Source organism: Bidens hawaiensis, unplaced genomic scaffold (genome assembly GCF_021521415.1).
Source record: "Bidens hawaiensis isolate Kalapana, Puna unplaced genomic scaffold, B.hawaiensis_p1.1 tig00023037_1, whole genome shotgun sequence".
Taxonomy (NCBI): domain Eukaryota; kingdom Viridiplantae; phylum Streptophyta; class Magnoliopsida; order Asterales; family Asteraceae; genus Bidens; species Bidens hawaiensis.
In genome coordinates this window covers 198,324-212,765 of record NW_027493596.1, presented here as the reverse complement: position 1 = coordinate 212,765, position 14,442 = coordinate 198,324, and the positions used below count along the sequence as shown (strand labels likewise).

The window sequence follows — 14,442 nt, the reverse complement described above, 5'->3', positions numbered from 1 at the left end:
TTAAGAACCCTAATCCCCAATAAAGCAGTGGTCGTTCTGACCCGATTCGAAATCCGAATTTACAACAAGGTTTGGTGCTGCCAACAATGGGATGATACTACTGTAGCAGGCCGAAGCTTGGGTTTGAGATAATGGGCAGCAAAGACGACAACCAATCGACGGCATAATCGGTGGCAGCCATAGTGTTTTAGGCGAGAATGGTGATGGCCACAACCTTCTTGTTTCTTCTCAGGTGAGAAACTCGAAGATGGAGATGGAGATGATGGTGGTGGTGGTGATGGCGGCGGCTAGATCTAGGTATTAATGGCGGCGGCTAGATCTAGGTATTATGTATGAAGATGACGGTGGGAAAGAAGTAAAGAGAGAGAAAGAATTGAATAATTGATGAAAAAAATTTTAAATATAAAGTTTTTATTATATTTATTTAATGAATTATTTTTAGTTAGATAGATAAAATGACCAAATTGCCCTCCCATGTTTTGTATATGTCATGACTTAACTGGGTTTTTGAATGGTCGTTAGTGTAAAGGATTAAAACTGAGGCGAAAATCCAAATAAAGGATAAAAAGTGAAACTCATTTTCGAAAATGACCCAATCCATAATAACGTATATTCGAGAGGACAAAATTTGTAATTTTTTGGGCTAAAAATTATTATTTACCATTTATAAAATACTAAGAAAATTGGAGCATAATTATTTAAAATGTAATCTTGAATTTTATTAATGAATCGGCCAACCCCAATCACTTTTGTAGTCGGACGTGCTTGTTTCATAAAAAGAGGAACAACTTTGTTTTTAGCTCAATAATAGAATGCCCTATATGTTTTCCAATCATTCTTTTCATTTTTTGGATCCTACGTTTCATATAATTGAATAAATTCATTGAGAAATCTTAATCCATAATAATTCAAAAAAGAAAAATTGTTGAGATGTCCTTGAAATTTCATAAGATATCTTAAATTTATCATGATAATTTAATAAATTTTATTGATCATAGGTTTGCAGACAAATCAAATATTCAATGAATCGTTAACCTATAAATTCGTTTATTTCATTCATTTATTAAATAAACATACATGAAAAAAAAATATGTTTTGTTCATTTAGTTAAACAGAGAATATGAGCACATTTTTTTCATTCAAAACGAGTGAACATTAACACATATCATATTTCGTAAACTAACGTATCTTTGTTCATATATGTTCGTTTATGATAATTCATTTATGTTTGATTAATTAAACAAACGAACATGAACACATATCTTGTTTGCATACAATGTTTATTGACCTTGAACAAGCTTACGATATTGAAATACTAATTGTGTTTAGTGATTTTTCTAATCGTTTTTCCTGCACTTAAACGATTACTTTACTTTGTGTATACTGAAACCCAGTTAATAGATAACAAATCACTAAATAAATGAGTATTACCGGAATCATATTTATTCATAATGTTTATTACAGATGGGAAATAACTGTTAGAATTATGGCAATGAGTAATCAAATTCACGATAAATGGTACCATCGGCAATCCGTTGTTAAATGTTTGTTTGATAATGGTAAAAGGTGACGTCCTTGTGCCAGCTTGACTCTGGTCAACAGATTCATTGGTAATCTATTGGTAATTACCAATGGTTACCAACTATAACATTTAAATTACTATTTAAATATTTTTTAGGTTTGGTTGATGATCGTTAGACCAGGTGTAGTGGCCAATGTTTTGGAGAAAACGCGGGGATACACCGCCCCCCCCCCCTCCCCCAGCGTTATGTTGATTTTTTTTGTGCGTTGTATCTAAAACGCGGAGAATGACACGCAGATTCAAAAAAAACCGTTGGTCTTGGAGCCGTTGGGCTTTTTTAAAAAAAAAATTATATTAATTATATATATACTATATAAACAAACCAAACTCATATTTTTTAACACATTCCTACCAATCTATACCAATTTACACAAATATTTATATCTTTTACACTAATATTTCTACCATCATGTTTCCAAACAACAACCAAAGTATTCTCGGTTTCGGTCAATATGCCCGTCAACCCAACCAAAATCCACAACCGAACCAATCTATCGCCTCGACGCCAACCGTACCCGTCTTGCAAATGTATGACCCGCAAATGGTCGCGTACATTGCATATCTACAAAACGGTATGCCAAATGCGGTGCCCGGTTTCCAAAACCCGACGGCGAACATTTTTGCCGGTTCGGGTTCCCAACCTGCCCCGGAGACCCAACCCGAGGTCGAGTTCGTGCCGGAGACACAACCCGTCCCGGAGACCGTAGGCGGTTCGAGCCAACGCGGACGTTCGAAAAAACACGCAAAGAAGCCCGCCGGCGAATCTCGGGTTTGAAAGACGGTGATCCAGTGGAGTCCCGACGAGTGCGTACTATGTGCTCGTGCTTGGTGCCGGATATCGGAAGATGCCAAATGCGGTAGGTTTTTAAAATGCATATATATTTTTTTAAATTTCTTATAACAAACATTAAAATTGTAATGTTTTTATTTTTTTAGCGAACTATCAAAAAACGGGAATATTTTGGCACAAAATTATAGAGAGGTTTCACAAACTTGGCAGGGACTCGCGTCGAGAAAAAGATTCGTTACTGTCGAAATGGGGCGACATAAACACCAAATGCATGGCTTTCCATACAGTTTTCTCTCGGATGAATCGAACTAGGAGTAGCGGTGTCTCGGACGCGGAAGTCATGGATAACGCGTTGGTTGAGTTTCAACATAAGGTCGACGGGACCTTCAACTACTTTGGCATTTGGAAAGACCTATTGAGGTTTCACCCAAAATGGGGCTTGGTGTTGGATGCCGAAGCCGAAGCCGACGGTGGCCCGAGTAAAAAAAAGTCTAAAACATCGTCTTCGGTTGATCCAGACACGCCCCGTTCCGACACTCGAAACTTCAACTTAAGCGATAATGACCCCGTGAATACTACCGACATGCCTCGGCCAGGGGGTAGAAGAACCAAAGGCAAAGGAAAGGGGAAAGGGGCTGGTTAGTCGTCGGCAACGGGTTCTAATCCCGAATTGGAAAACCAATTCCAATTAATGAACTCTCAACTCCAAGATTTACACCAACTTGGAACCCAACGACTTCAAGTAAATTTGGACGCCGTCGACCTACTTTGAAGGAATGAGATGGACAAAGACATCGAGATTTTATCAAACGAGCTATCCGAAGACGACCCGATAGTCCAATCTCTAAAAGCCGCTCGACGAGCGAAAATTTTAGAAAAATATAAATGAGTTTTAGTTTTATTAGTATTATTTATGTTTTTTTATTTTAATTTGATGTATTTTTTTTAAATTTAGTTTAATGTATTTTTTATTTGGAAGTTTAATGTAATTTTTAATTTTATGTTAATTTATTTAAATGATTTAGTCTTTAAAAAAACAAATAAAATTAATAATGACTGGGCGCCATGTGGCGCGTAATGCCTGGGGGTGGAGAGTTATTACTACAGTCTGTTTTTGTACAAAACCATAATTCTGACTGGGCGCCACGTGGCGCATAACCCCTGGTAGTGGAGCTTTATGACTACACATGGTCTTAGAAACCATTAGTGGATGAATTCCAACGCTAAATGTCCAACATGGGTAATTTTTTTAGTGGTGAATAATGATGTATTATAATGACTTTAGAAGCTATTAATAACATAATTACTTTATTATATTATATATAATAATACTATAAAGTTTTACCAATGTGATATATGTTGTGCTCGAAGGAAACATTAAAGTTACCTTTGTATATAGTTAACCCAAAACCACTTTCATCAAGTAATTTTGACCCAAAATGCTTGGGAATTCAACCATAACTCAAAATTAAGGATCCACCAATTACAAAAGGTTGATTATTTGTAGGTAACAAAATAAAGTTTTATAGGATGCCATAGTCTACAATCTTATGTATTTACAAAAGTTTTATTTGTATAATTATAGGAATAACAATTTACTTGTAAACTTTTGTGTTAGTTAACTATTGTAACATAGGGATGATAATTTCAACTACACACTTTATAGAATTACTCATACCATCATCTAGCTTCCAATTTGAGCATATGTTACCATAAGATCTTATGGTAGCATAGATGCCAAACCTCTTTCTTAGTTCTTCTTTAGAAGACTAATTAATGATGTAGCATCTCCGCTGCGAAGTATTTCAAGAATCTTTCTAAGTGTTTAGTATAATGTATATTATGAAACTGAAACGTATACGTGACATCATATGTTGCTTTTTTTTTTTTTTGAATGAAGTTGGTTTGACTTCTACTTATTAGACATTGTTAGCCTAAATCATAAATTTTATATTGTGTATAAAATTAATATAAAATAAAGCTCTTAATCTTAGCAATGAAGTGATAAAAATGTTCAATCAAGTACCAAGAATAATATGGATTCGTGTGCCATGTATCATAGATCACATAAAATTACCATTCCATAGGTGGAGAATGCTTAAGGCTTCATGAGTGGATTTTAATCTCAATGATTTTATAACCACTCATAATGGCGTCACTAATCCAATCCCATAATTTTATGTCGGTTATAGACTTATAGCCACTACTAATCTAGGATTAGGAGCAAATTAATCTCTAACAATATCGTATCCAACATTTTTTTTTATTTTAAACGACAATTTGAATAAATGACGGGGCACTTGATTGGGCACTGACGCACTTGATCGTTTTCATTCCCCGAATACGGAACCATGAGGTGCTAGGCAGGTACATCCCCAAAGGAAAGATTGGGCATTAGTCCCGACCCGAAGACACCCTCAAGAGAAAACTCTGCCATATGTGAGAAAACCCTCTAGCATAACCTGGAACCTCTATTTAATCAAAGATGAGACTTGAACCCCAAGAATTTATAGTCGATTTATTGATATATGGTGTCTAACCTCAACTACTTTGCCCAGGATTCAATGGCAAACTAATGTATCAAAGTAATCCTGTACATGATTAATTATGTATGATGATGTTATTAATTTGTAATGATGTATCATTTCTTGAGATCTCATTATGAAATACATTATGTGTATAAAGTTAGATTTTTTTTAACAGTCTTGTTCCTTCTTTTCACTTACATATTTTCATTTACAGGTGTTTATGTTGTCTAATTAATAGTAAGTGTATATAATATCTTTTGAAATGAGTGGATTATAGCTAGCTCATCCTACATTACCACATGCATGTAAGTGGATGAAGAGGCTTAACTTTAAAGCACACATGAAAAAATGGTCCCTTGTATGAGCAAAAGTGAAAAGGAAGGCATCCTAAATGACTTTGGGCATTGTTTTTGACACCCATGCTTGTATTGTAGGCCATGCAAATTTCTTTTATCAAAAGGCATGGTTACCCACAAAAGCTAAGTACAAAGTTGGGAAGAAAAAAAGTTTTTTAGTATGTTTGGTCATGAATACCCTTCATCATCATCCAAAGCTCCTAATTCTCCAACACACCCCATGTGACATAGTTTTTATATCTTATGATTTGGAGATTTGATAATGGTTAAGAAAAAATGGTTATCGATTAAAATGACGTAATAGGTCAGTTGAATCAACCCGTTTAAATTCTTACATTTATTATCCCGTTTCGGATATATAAATAACGAATGTACTGGATGATTGAACATAGTAATAATGTTTTGTTTTATATAAACTTGGTATCACTTACAACTTATATGATTCATTATTGTACGTTTTATAAACTTAACTACCTTAAAGGGATAGTTGTTACATAAACTTTATTAGTATATCAACTGTTTTTGTTGTTACAATAATGGCTATTTATTTACCTGAGTTATTGGAGCCAATTAAGTTATTTATGACATACTGGCAGAAGATACATACGTTTGACCCCCCCCCCCCCCCGGATATTTTTTCTTTAGTTTAATACCTCATATTAAAACTTACTTTATATAGTATTCTGATGAATATATTCTCATCAAAATATTAGGTCATTTTCAAGTGATAACATAATTTTGATTAACCTTTTAAAAATAATTTGTTTGTCACTCAAATATCTACGTCACATGTGATCCTGTGAAAATTTTGTTATAAACCTCGTTTATTTAACACTATAATCAAGGTTGATTATGCAAAAGAATTATTATTTTCTAACTAGAAACGCAAGGTGTGAGAATACAATGACACATAACTGTTTTTATATCTTTTAAAATGACAAAACATAAAATTAAGAGTTTCCATTAGAATGGTGAAAATGCTAACGATGAGATTGGTTACATGACTACATGAGCTAGTTTTAAAAGAATCAATCACTCACGTTTGGATCCGTGCAATTTATAAACCCCCCTCAAAAGAACCAGCCCAAACAATCATCTGAATCCTTAAGGTGATAGCCTTTTTACTATTGCTCGTTCGTATCACAGCAACAGAAAAGAAAATTAAATTGATTCATAAACTCGCATGTATTAACTGAACGGCACCGCTCAATTTTACCGCCTAAGATGTCCCTCCCGATAGCTGCTTGATTTATGGTAGATTTCCTTCATATCCTTTACCTAATTTTCTAAGAAAATTAATTATTTCTTTCCCTTAAAATCACCAACGTCCCGATCCCATCCAAATTTGTCATATTTTTAAAATCTCATATGACATAGCCGTAGTATATGAAGAAAATACATCCACTAAAAATCAAATAATATATTGTTATTAATACAATTATTATCATATACACTCACTCCTTTACCTCAAAACCTTCGCCCTATATATAAATATATTATTTGGATATAGATATTGATATGTAGAGGGGCAATACAATACAATACTCGTTCCTAACCTAACAGACGAGATGGCCACCAACAAACGAACAAAGAAACATGTACAAGTAACAATAAAATAAAAAAGAAAAAAAAATTTGGAACGGCCAGCTAAGTAACGCCGGATACTCCGTACGTTGCCCCTATCGGCTAAAGATAGCCCGAACCGGCCACGAGTCCGGACGGATGAAGCCCCTAGCGGTCCACCTATTGAAGGATTCCCCGGATAAACCCAACCCCCACGCCCGCCAAACGGCACGACAACGAGAAGCCGGTAAAACCGGGTGAGATCATGACTTGAACCCTCACAAGTCAGGGTCATCATTTATATCTCTCATATAAATTGGTGATACTAAGGTTTAAACCTCTTACCTCTCACTAGTAAAGTGGATACTCTACCATTAAGGGAAAATTCTCAATATGATCCAAAACAAGAGAGAGAGAAAAAAAATGATCCTAAATGGGTCCAAAAAAAAAAATTTGGAACGGCCAGCTAAGTAACGCTGGATACTCCGTACGTTGCCCCTATCGGCTAAAGATAGCCCGAACCGGCCACGAGTCCGGACGGATGGAGCCCCTAGCGGTCCACCTATTGAAGGATTCCCAGGATAAACCCGACCCCCACGCCCGCCAAACTGCACGACAACGAGAAGCCGGTAAAACCGGGTGAGATCATGACTTGAACCCTCACAAGTCAGGGTCATCATTTATATCTCTCATATAAATTGGTGATACTAAGGTTTAAACCTCTTACCTCTCACTAGTAAAGTGGATACTCTACCATTAAATAAAGGGAAAATTCTCAATATGATCCAAAACAAGAGAGAGAGAAAAAAAATGATCCTAAACGGGTCCAAGTTCCCAAACTAACCCATCATATATGTACTGAGGAGACGCTTTGGTAAAATAAACGACGGGATTTTAAAACCAATCAAAAGGTGACATGTGTAAAAGATCTGACACAGCAGACGAGATTTTTAAAAATCTCGTATGTTCTGACCATATTTTTTAATTAAATCACTTTTTAAAAAAGTCTGTCCAGACGTTTTTTTTATGTTTGTTGTCTGGTCGGTTCATATTTTATTATTTCTAACTTTATCTTCTTCATCTTCATCCTCATCAAAAAAGCTTCAATCTTTACCAAAAACCCACCATGGAAACACCCCAAAGAACTCACCTTTCACCCATTATTTGATGAAAATGAAATATTGGATCAAGATCAAGAAACTGATGAAACAGAGAACATAGAACAAGAAGTCCAAGGCTTAGCAGAGAGATCTGAGTCAAAGGAGAGTGATCAAGGGCTGCCGGAATATTTATTATTAATGATGTATGAGCCAAAGTTATCAATGGAAGTATCAAAGGAAACATGGGTATCAAGTAAAGATTTCATCCGGCGCCAGTCAAGGAAAAAGAAGCCGCCGACGCCACCGCCGGTCAAATCAGCCGACGGTCAGTCAAAGGTCAATGCATCCACCACCAGGGCTAATGTTACTAGTGTATCTAAATTTGATACAGATGTGGCGGCTCCGGCGCCGGTTCAGCCGGGCTGGTCGTCTTGTTCGTTATCGGCGCCGTCGTTAATGGCGGAGATGCTAGAGCGGAAGCTGGTGAAAGGTGAGTTTTTTAAGGTGTTTTCATGGTGGGTTTTTGGTAAAGATTGAAGCTTTTTTTGATGAAGATGAAGAAGATGAAGATGAAGAAGATGAACTTAGAAATAGTAAAATATGAACCGACCAGACAAAAAACATAAAAACCGTCTTGATAGACTGTTTTATAAGATGTGAATTAAGTTAAAAATACGGTCGAAACAGACGACAGATCCTTTACACATGTCACCTTTTGATTGGTTTTAAAATCTTGTCGTTTATTTTACTAAAGCGTTTCCTCGTTACATATTTAATGAGTTATAATAATAAATAAATAAGAAGATATATATAGAAAGAAAAGAAAAGAGAAAGTAGTGAGAGAAACAGTACCTCCAAATTCTCCTTTCCTGTATGTATATATTCATTTGAATCATATATCATATATATACATACATACATATACATATAATCCTTAAACAATAAGCTGCTTATTATTCATTTCATTTCATTTCAGATCCAGTTGAGAATTAAACCCTAACTCCCGCATTCACAATTAAATCAAATCACACGGTAACGTTTATTAATAATCTGATTCACATTCTGTTTACCAATTCTAATTGTTTCTTGATTAGGTTTTGTTTCAATTGAAGTCTTTAATGGTGGAAATTAAGGTCAATTAGTGTATCTGCGTATTAAGTGTTTGTTAACGGTATTAATGGAGGATAGAGGCGGTGGTGGTGGTGGATCATTCGTTGCTGTTAGAAGGATTTCACATAGTCTTGATAGAAATAACAACACTTGTAATACTACTTCAGGTATATTATTATTATTATTATTATTATATTGTAAATATATTATTATGTTCCTCTGCCATGAGTTAGATATGTTTCAATTGAATTTTGGATAATTGATTTTAGTTTCATTGAAATGGATATGATTAATTTAGTACCTTTATTTTGAAGTGCACAAACCGGTTTCGTTTTGGTCAACAAAAGTCAAAACCGGTTTATGATTGGTTTCGGTTCGGCTTGAAACCGCTTTCTTGACCAGGTTACGCCCGGTTTCGGCTTGGTTAACTGGTTTTGGTATAGAAAATTAGAAACTGGTTCGGAACCTACGGTTTCAATCGGTTCCAAACCGGTTTCTACATAATCGGTTTCAAACCGGTCCGGTTTCGGTTTGATTTTGGGGTTAACCGGTTTATTTGCCCACCTCTACCTTTATTGATGTAATAAAGTTATAATTACTTGAAACTTATATTGATAATCGAAAATGTGTGCCGTCGTGTAGCCATAAAGCCTAACTTCTGTGATACTTATAAACGAATGACCATTAGTTATTTTTCGTGAAGTTAGAACGAATGAACAAAATACTCTCACTCCAAGTTAAAAAAATAATCACTGACATTTAATCATTTTTATAAAATATAGAGTTATAAAGTATTACTACCAAAATCGTCTCTGAGGTTTGGCTGTTTTTGCGGTTTTTGTCCGAAATTTTTTTATTTGTTTTTGCAATTGGTCTCTTCAGTTTCTCAATTAACCCTAACTTCTGTGAGATTTATGAAATTTGTGTTATTTTGACAAATGTTTTTTTTATTTATGTGTAGCTGAGGCTGTTGCAGGCTCAGCAGCATGGCTTGGAAGAGGCCTCTCGTGTGTTTGTGTTCAGGGAAGAGAAGGTGACTCTCGCCCATCGTTTGATTTGACTCCTGCTCAAGTAAGTCGTTAAGATTGTATGCATAATAATCTGATTTTGAACGGATGAGTTATGAGTGAAAATGTTATTTGTGTAGGCTTAATAATGATCTGATTTTCTGTATTTAAATATGGCATTGCCAGGAACATTGCTTACAGAGGCTGCAAAGTCGCTTAGATATAGCCTATGATGGTTCGATTCCAGAACATCAGGTACATTTTATAGAAAAATTACAGATTCTTGATGTTTGTATGGGTTGACGTCTAGAAAAGAGGGACTGATCTTGCCATTTTTGGCAATTTTATTGGTGTTTTAGGAAGCATTGAGGGCGTTATGGAAGGCTGCATATCCTGAAGAGGAACTCCGTGATTTAATTTCTGAACAATGGAAGGAAATGGGCTGGCAAGGGAAAGATCCCTCAACTGATTTTCGGTAAGTTACGTCTTCTTTAATATTAATCTTTATTCTTTAAGACTTCAAATTTGTGACAGGGGTGGAGGGTTTGTATCATTGGAGAACTTATTGTATTTTGCCCGGAATTTCCGTGTACTCTCTCTCTCTCACTTGTTACAATTATATTTGCATAAATATGTTTTGTTTTTGAATATAATTTTGGTTTAATTTACTTCATCTTATGCAGAAATCATTCCAAGATCTTCTTAGAAAGCAGGAAGGTGTACGGGCCATGTGGGAATATCCTTTTGCTGTAGCTGGAGTGAACATTACATTCATGCTTATTCAGATGTTGGATCTTGAAGCAGGTTTGATAGATTTGTATGAATTAAGTTGTGCTCTATAAGCGATAGATTTTGGAGTAAACTGTTTTTGTGGACTAATAATGTGCCCATTCATTGTGCAGTAAAACCACAAAGTTTTGTGGGAGCAACCTTCTTGAAGTTGCTTTCAGGTATATCAGTATATGTAACTGTAAACTGCTCTGTCTGATTATTTTGTGTTTATTTTTATTTTATGTGTCTACAGTTATTAATAATGTCAATAATGTTTATTTTCTTCAATTTGCATGACAGAAAATGAATCAGCATTTGACCTTCTTTACTGCATAACATTCAAGCTAATGGATCACCAGTGGCTCGCCATGCATGCTTCTTACATGGATTTTAATGTACGTGTTTTCTTTCTCTTGCCTGCAGTGATTAGAAATAAAAATATCCAACTGTGTTTTTTAATGTGTTTTGGTATTGGAATTGCAGGCGGTGATGAAGTCGACACGTCGCCAGCTTGAAAGAGAGCTTTTGCAAGAAGACATAACACGACTTGAAGAGTTACCATCCTACAATCTACTTAGTCGGTAGGTGTTTGATCTGACCACATTTTTAGCTACAAAAGAGATTTCACTATTTACCACGGATAAAATGTTTTACTACTACCTACTGCTTGATTTGGTTTGATTTTTCTGTAGAAGAAAGCAAAAGAAGAAACGGTAATTTCATCTAGTTGTGGGTGTGGTTTCATTGTCTTAATGACGTATATAATGATGAATGCGCTAAATTTGTTCATCTAGGCGTGGGTGTGGCTTGATCTTATAAAATTATATGCCATCAATTGTTCCACATTTTGAGACCAATAGATATAGGTATCCCATAATAAAAATAGTATGATATATATATATTACTTAAAATATCAGTCTTATGATTTGTTTCAAGATTGTGTGACTTGTGTCCCACGATTCCAGTTGGACTTGTAGTGAATCATAGATACATAAATACACCTTGTGAACATGAGCCATGATGCTTCAAAACAGGTCATTAGCATCAACATCACATCATCATAAACAGAACAGAGTCATTTATACAAATTTTGAAACCAGCAAATTTAGAAATGATCTGAATCGGTTTACTCACCAAAACGTAAGCATAGTGCTACAATTCTTTTCGTGATTCATCTTTATAAAATTACTTATGGTTTATAGAATACGAAGTATCATCAGTCTTTAAAAAGCGTACTCAGTTTGACACTCGAAGAAGCCTTGTCAAACTTCAGCAATTTCTTCATAATCATGGTTGACTTTTCATGGTATTTGACTTTGTCACGCCAACTGAAAACCATTTCCTCCAACTCATTTCCGTGTCCCAGTAAAAAAATGAGCCATGTCCAGCTTCCGCTTTTCTCCATCAAACTCAAGAAACTCAACCCGTTTCAAATGACGAGCCAAAACTTCATCTAAGTCCCATACTTCCAGCCCAATAATTTCCTAGATTATTAAACACAAAAATATAATGTAAAGTGATTTAAAATGCACAAAACAATATCAATATTTAGGATCAAGAAGAATGGCATGCACCTCTTCAATAATCAAATAGAAAGAGTCCAGACTGGGACAACATCTGAGGATCTGAGTGACTACGTTCAGGGCGTATTCGTCAATTGTTGTGGATATCTCTAATCTCTTTAGATTGCCAAGAGATCCCGGGAAATCCCCATGCGCAGCATTAATGCCCTATGAGACAACAAGATTCCCATATTTATTCATTAATTAATAATCTAACACTTCAATTAAACAGTATATAAGTCAAACATGAGGAATAAGCTAAACTCAGGTTTGGTATCACAGCGCGGGTACTGCAATATAATATAGCACGCTCAAGTTCAAAACTTAGTCTTTTTGTAGCCTGCAACTAATGTTCTAGTCTTGATTTGCATATAGTCTTCTATTCATGTCTACAAACCTGAATGAAAGAAAGGCTGAGGTACAAAGATTCGACATGAGAAACTCCTGCAAACAACTGACATAAGCTGTCGCCATATCTTTCAAATAATTTTCTCTTGTTTCCCTTGGCATTCGGGTAAATCACAGCTTTCTTCAAGGAGTCCAGGTTTTTACATTTAAATTTATACACCGTCTGGCCTACATACTCCAAAAACACCAGTTTTGGACAGCAAATCTTTAGGCACCTACACAGCATGCCGTCCATGTAATGGCTATAATAGAGTACACCATGAGCGTAACGCTCTTTAATATCCATTTTCTGATTACGAATTCTGAGATTCTTGAGATTCGGGCATGAAATACGAAATTTAGCAAATGAGAATGAAAAGCAGTCAACCAAAGTCAAATCCTCTAGCAACGGGCAGGTATCGCGAAACTGTTGAATCGGATGACATCCACCCATTAAATAAACACTGTTGAGTTCAAGAACTCTTAGTGCAGGGAAACCGCCAGCGACAAAAGGAAACACTAGAGGCCTTGTATACAAGAACAACTTTAATACCTCCAATGCATCATATTTTACCAGATTGTAGGGAGGCTCGAAAAGCTTAACATGATCATGATCAGCCGGCCTAGGGGAAAACAGCAAGTCTAGCTGTTTGACTTTTCGAATAAACGCAGCCTGAATCCATCGCTGTACCGTCGAATTTTTATAGTAATTTGCGAAGCATAAACGAACACTCTCCAAATCTAGAGTTTGGTTTTCCAAAACCGAAGACACGAAGTCTTTGAATGTGTTGGTATTAAAATTTGTAGAGGCTCGAGTACAATCTAAGTCTATAGATGGAAGTGAAGTCCACAAGTACCTCCATCTTGTTGATAGAATGCTGGTTCGAGCCGCTTCTTCGGTAGCTGGAAGACGTGAGAGGATCAAGTGTAGAATAGGATCAGGCAGGTTACTCATCAAATCCACACTGTTTTTGCCTCGCTTGGATTTCTTCTTCTCCATGCTTTTCTGTTAATAATTTGGTGATGATAATAATAAGTAGAGTAAAAAGCAACAAAATTCAAACTCGATATAGGGATTTTTTATTTGGTGAATATTATAATAATGTATTTAGAAGAGATCTTATCTCCAAATAGGAGATCACATACTTGTATTTGGAGATAAGATCTTCTTCATAAGGTCCAAATGCAAAATTATAATATTCACTAAATATAAATAAATATAGATAAAAGATAGAATACAAAAATTCTTTATCATACAATAGGTACGTGACATTCTGGAACGTCCATCTTCAATAACCATTCTAATCCTAAAATCACAATTACGCAAGCCGGCCTCCGTCAACCTCTTCTCCCGTCGATTCCGTCCACCTTCACCATCGCCGTTCAACGATTCCGTCCGCCATCCACCTTCGTGACCACCATCTTCTTCCGACACAACCATCAATCGTTGCTCACATGTCAGTTGATAAAATTGCCCAATTGAAATTGAAATTGTTGAACTAATTGATCAATTAAACTTTGAAATTGGTCCAATTAATCATCAATTTGAAGTTTCAATTAATCAATTTTGAGTTTTGCAGAAACCCAGTTGCAGACGCTCGATATTTTGTTCATATGATTGAATCAATGATCAAATTAACGGTCGATTGACGATTGTTTGATGATTATGAGATTATATGAAGTGAT

General features: G+C 35.6%; 1 protein-coding gene and 1 pseudogene across 1 annotated transcript; one reads left to right on the top strand and one right to left on the bottom strand.

Annotated features, from left to right (window-relative positions):
• Positions 1-8,925: 8,925 nt before the first annotated feature.
• On the top strand, positions 8,926-11,528 carry LOC143566686 (uncharacterized). Its single transcript, XM_077053309.1, has 10 exons — positions 8,926-8,951; positions 9,014-9,196; positions 9,991-10,100; positions 10,223-10,291; positions 10,396-10,511; positions 10,571-10,625; positions 10,720-10,840; positions 10,939-10,986; positions 11,108-11,202; positions 11,291-11,528. Exons 2-10 carry the CDS (start codon positions 9,097-9,099, stop codon positions 11,390-11,392), a joined length of 816 nt encoding a protein of 271 aa, XP_076909424.1. The 5' UTR covers positions 8,926-8,951; positions 9,014-9,096; the 3' UTR covers positions 11,393-11,528.
• Positions 11,529-12,023: 495 nt separating this feature from the next.
• LOC143566693 (FBD-associated F-box protein At5g22730-like) lies at positions 12,024-13,756 on the bottom strand (annotated as a pseudogene).
• Between the last annotated feature and the right edge of the window lie 686 nt (positions 13,757-14,442).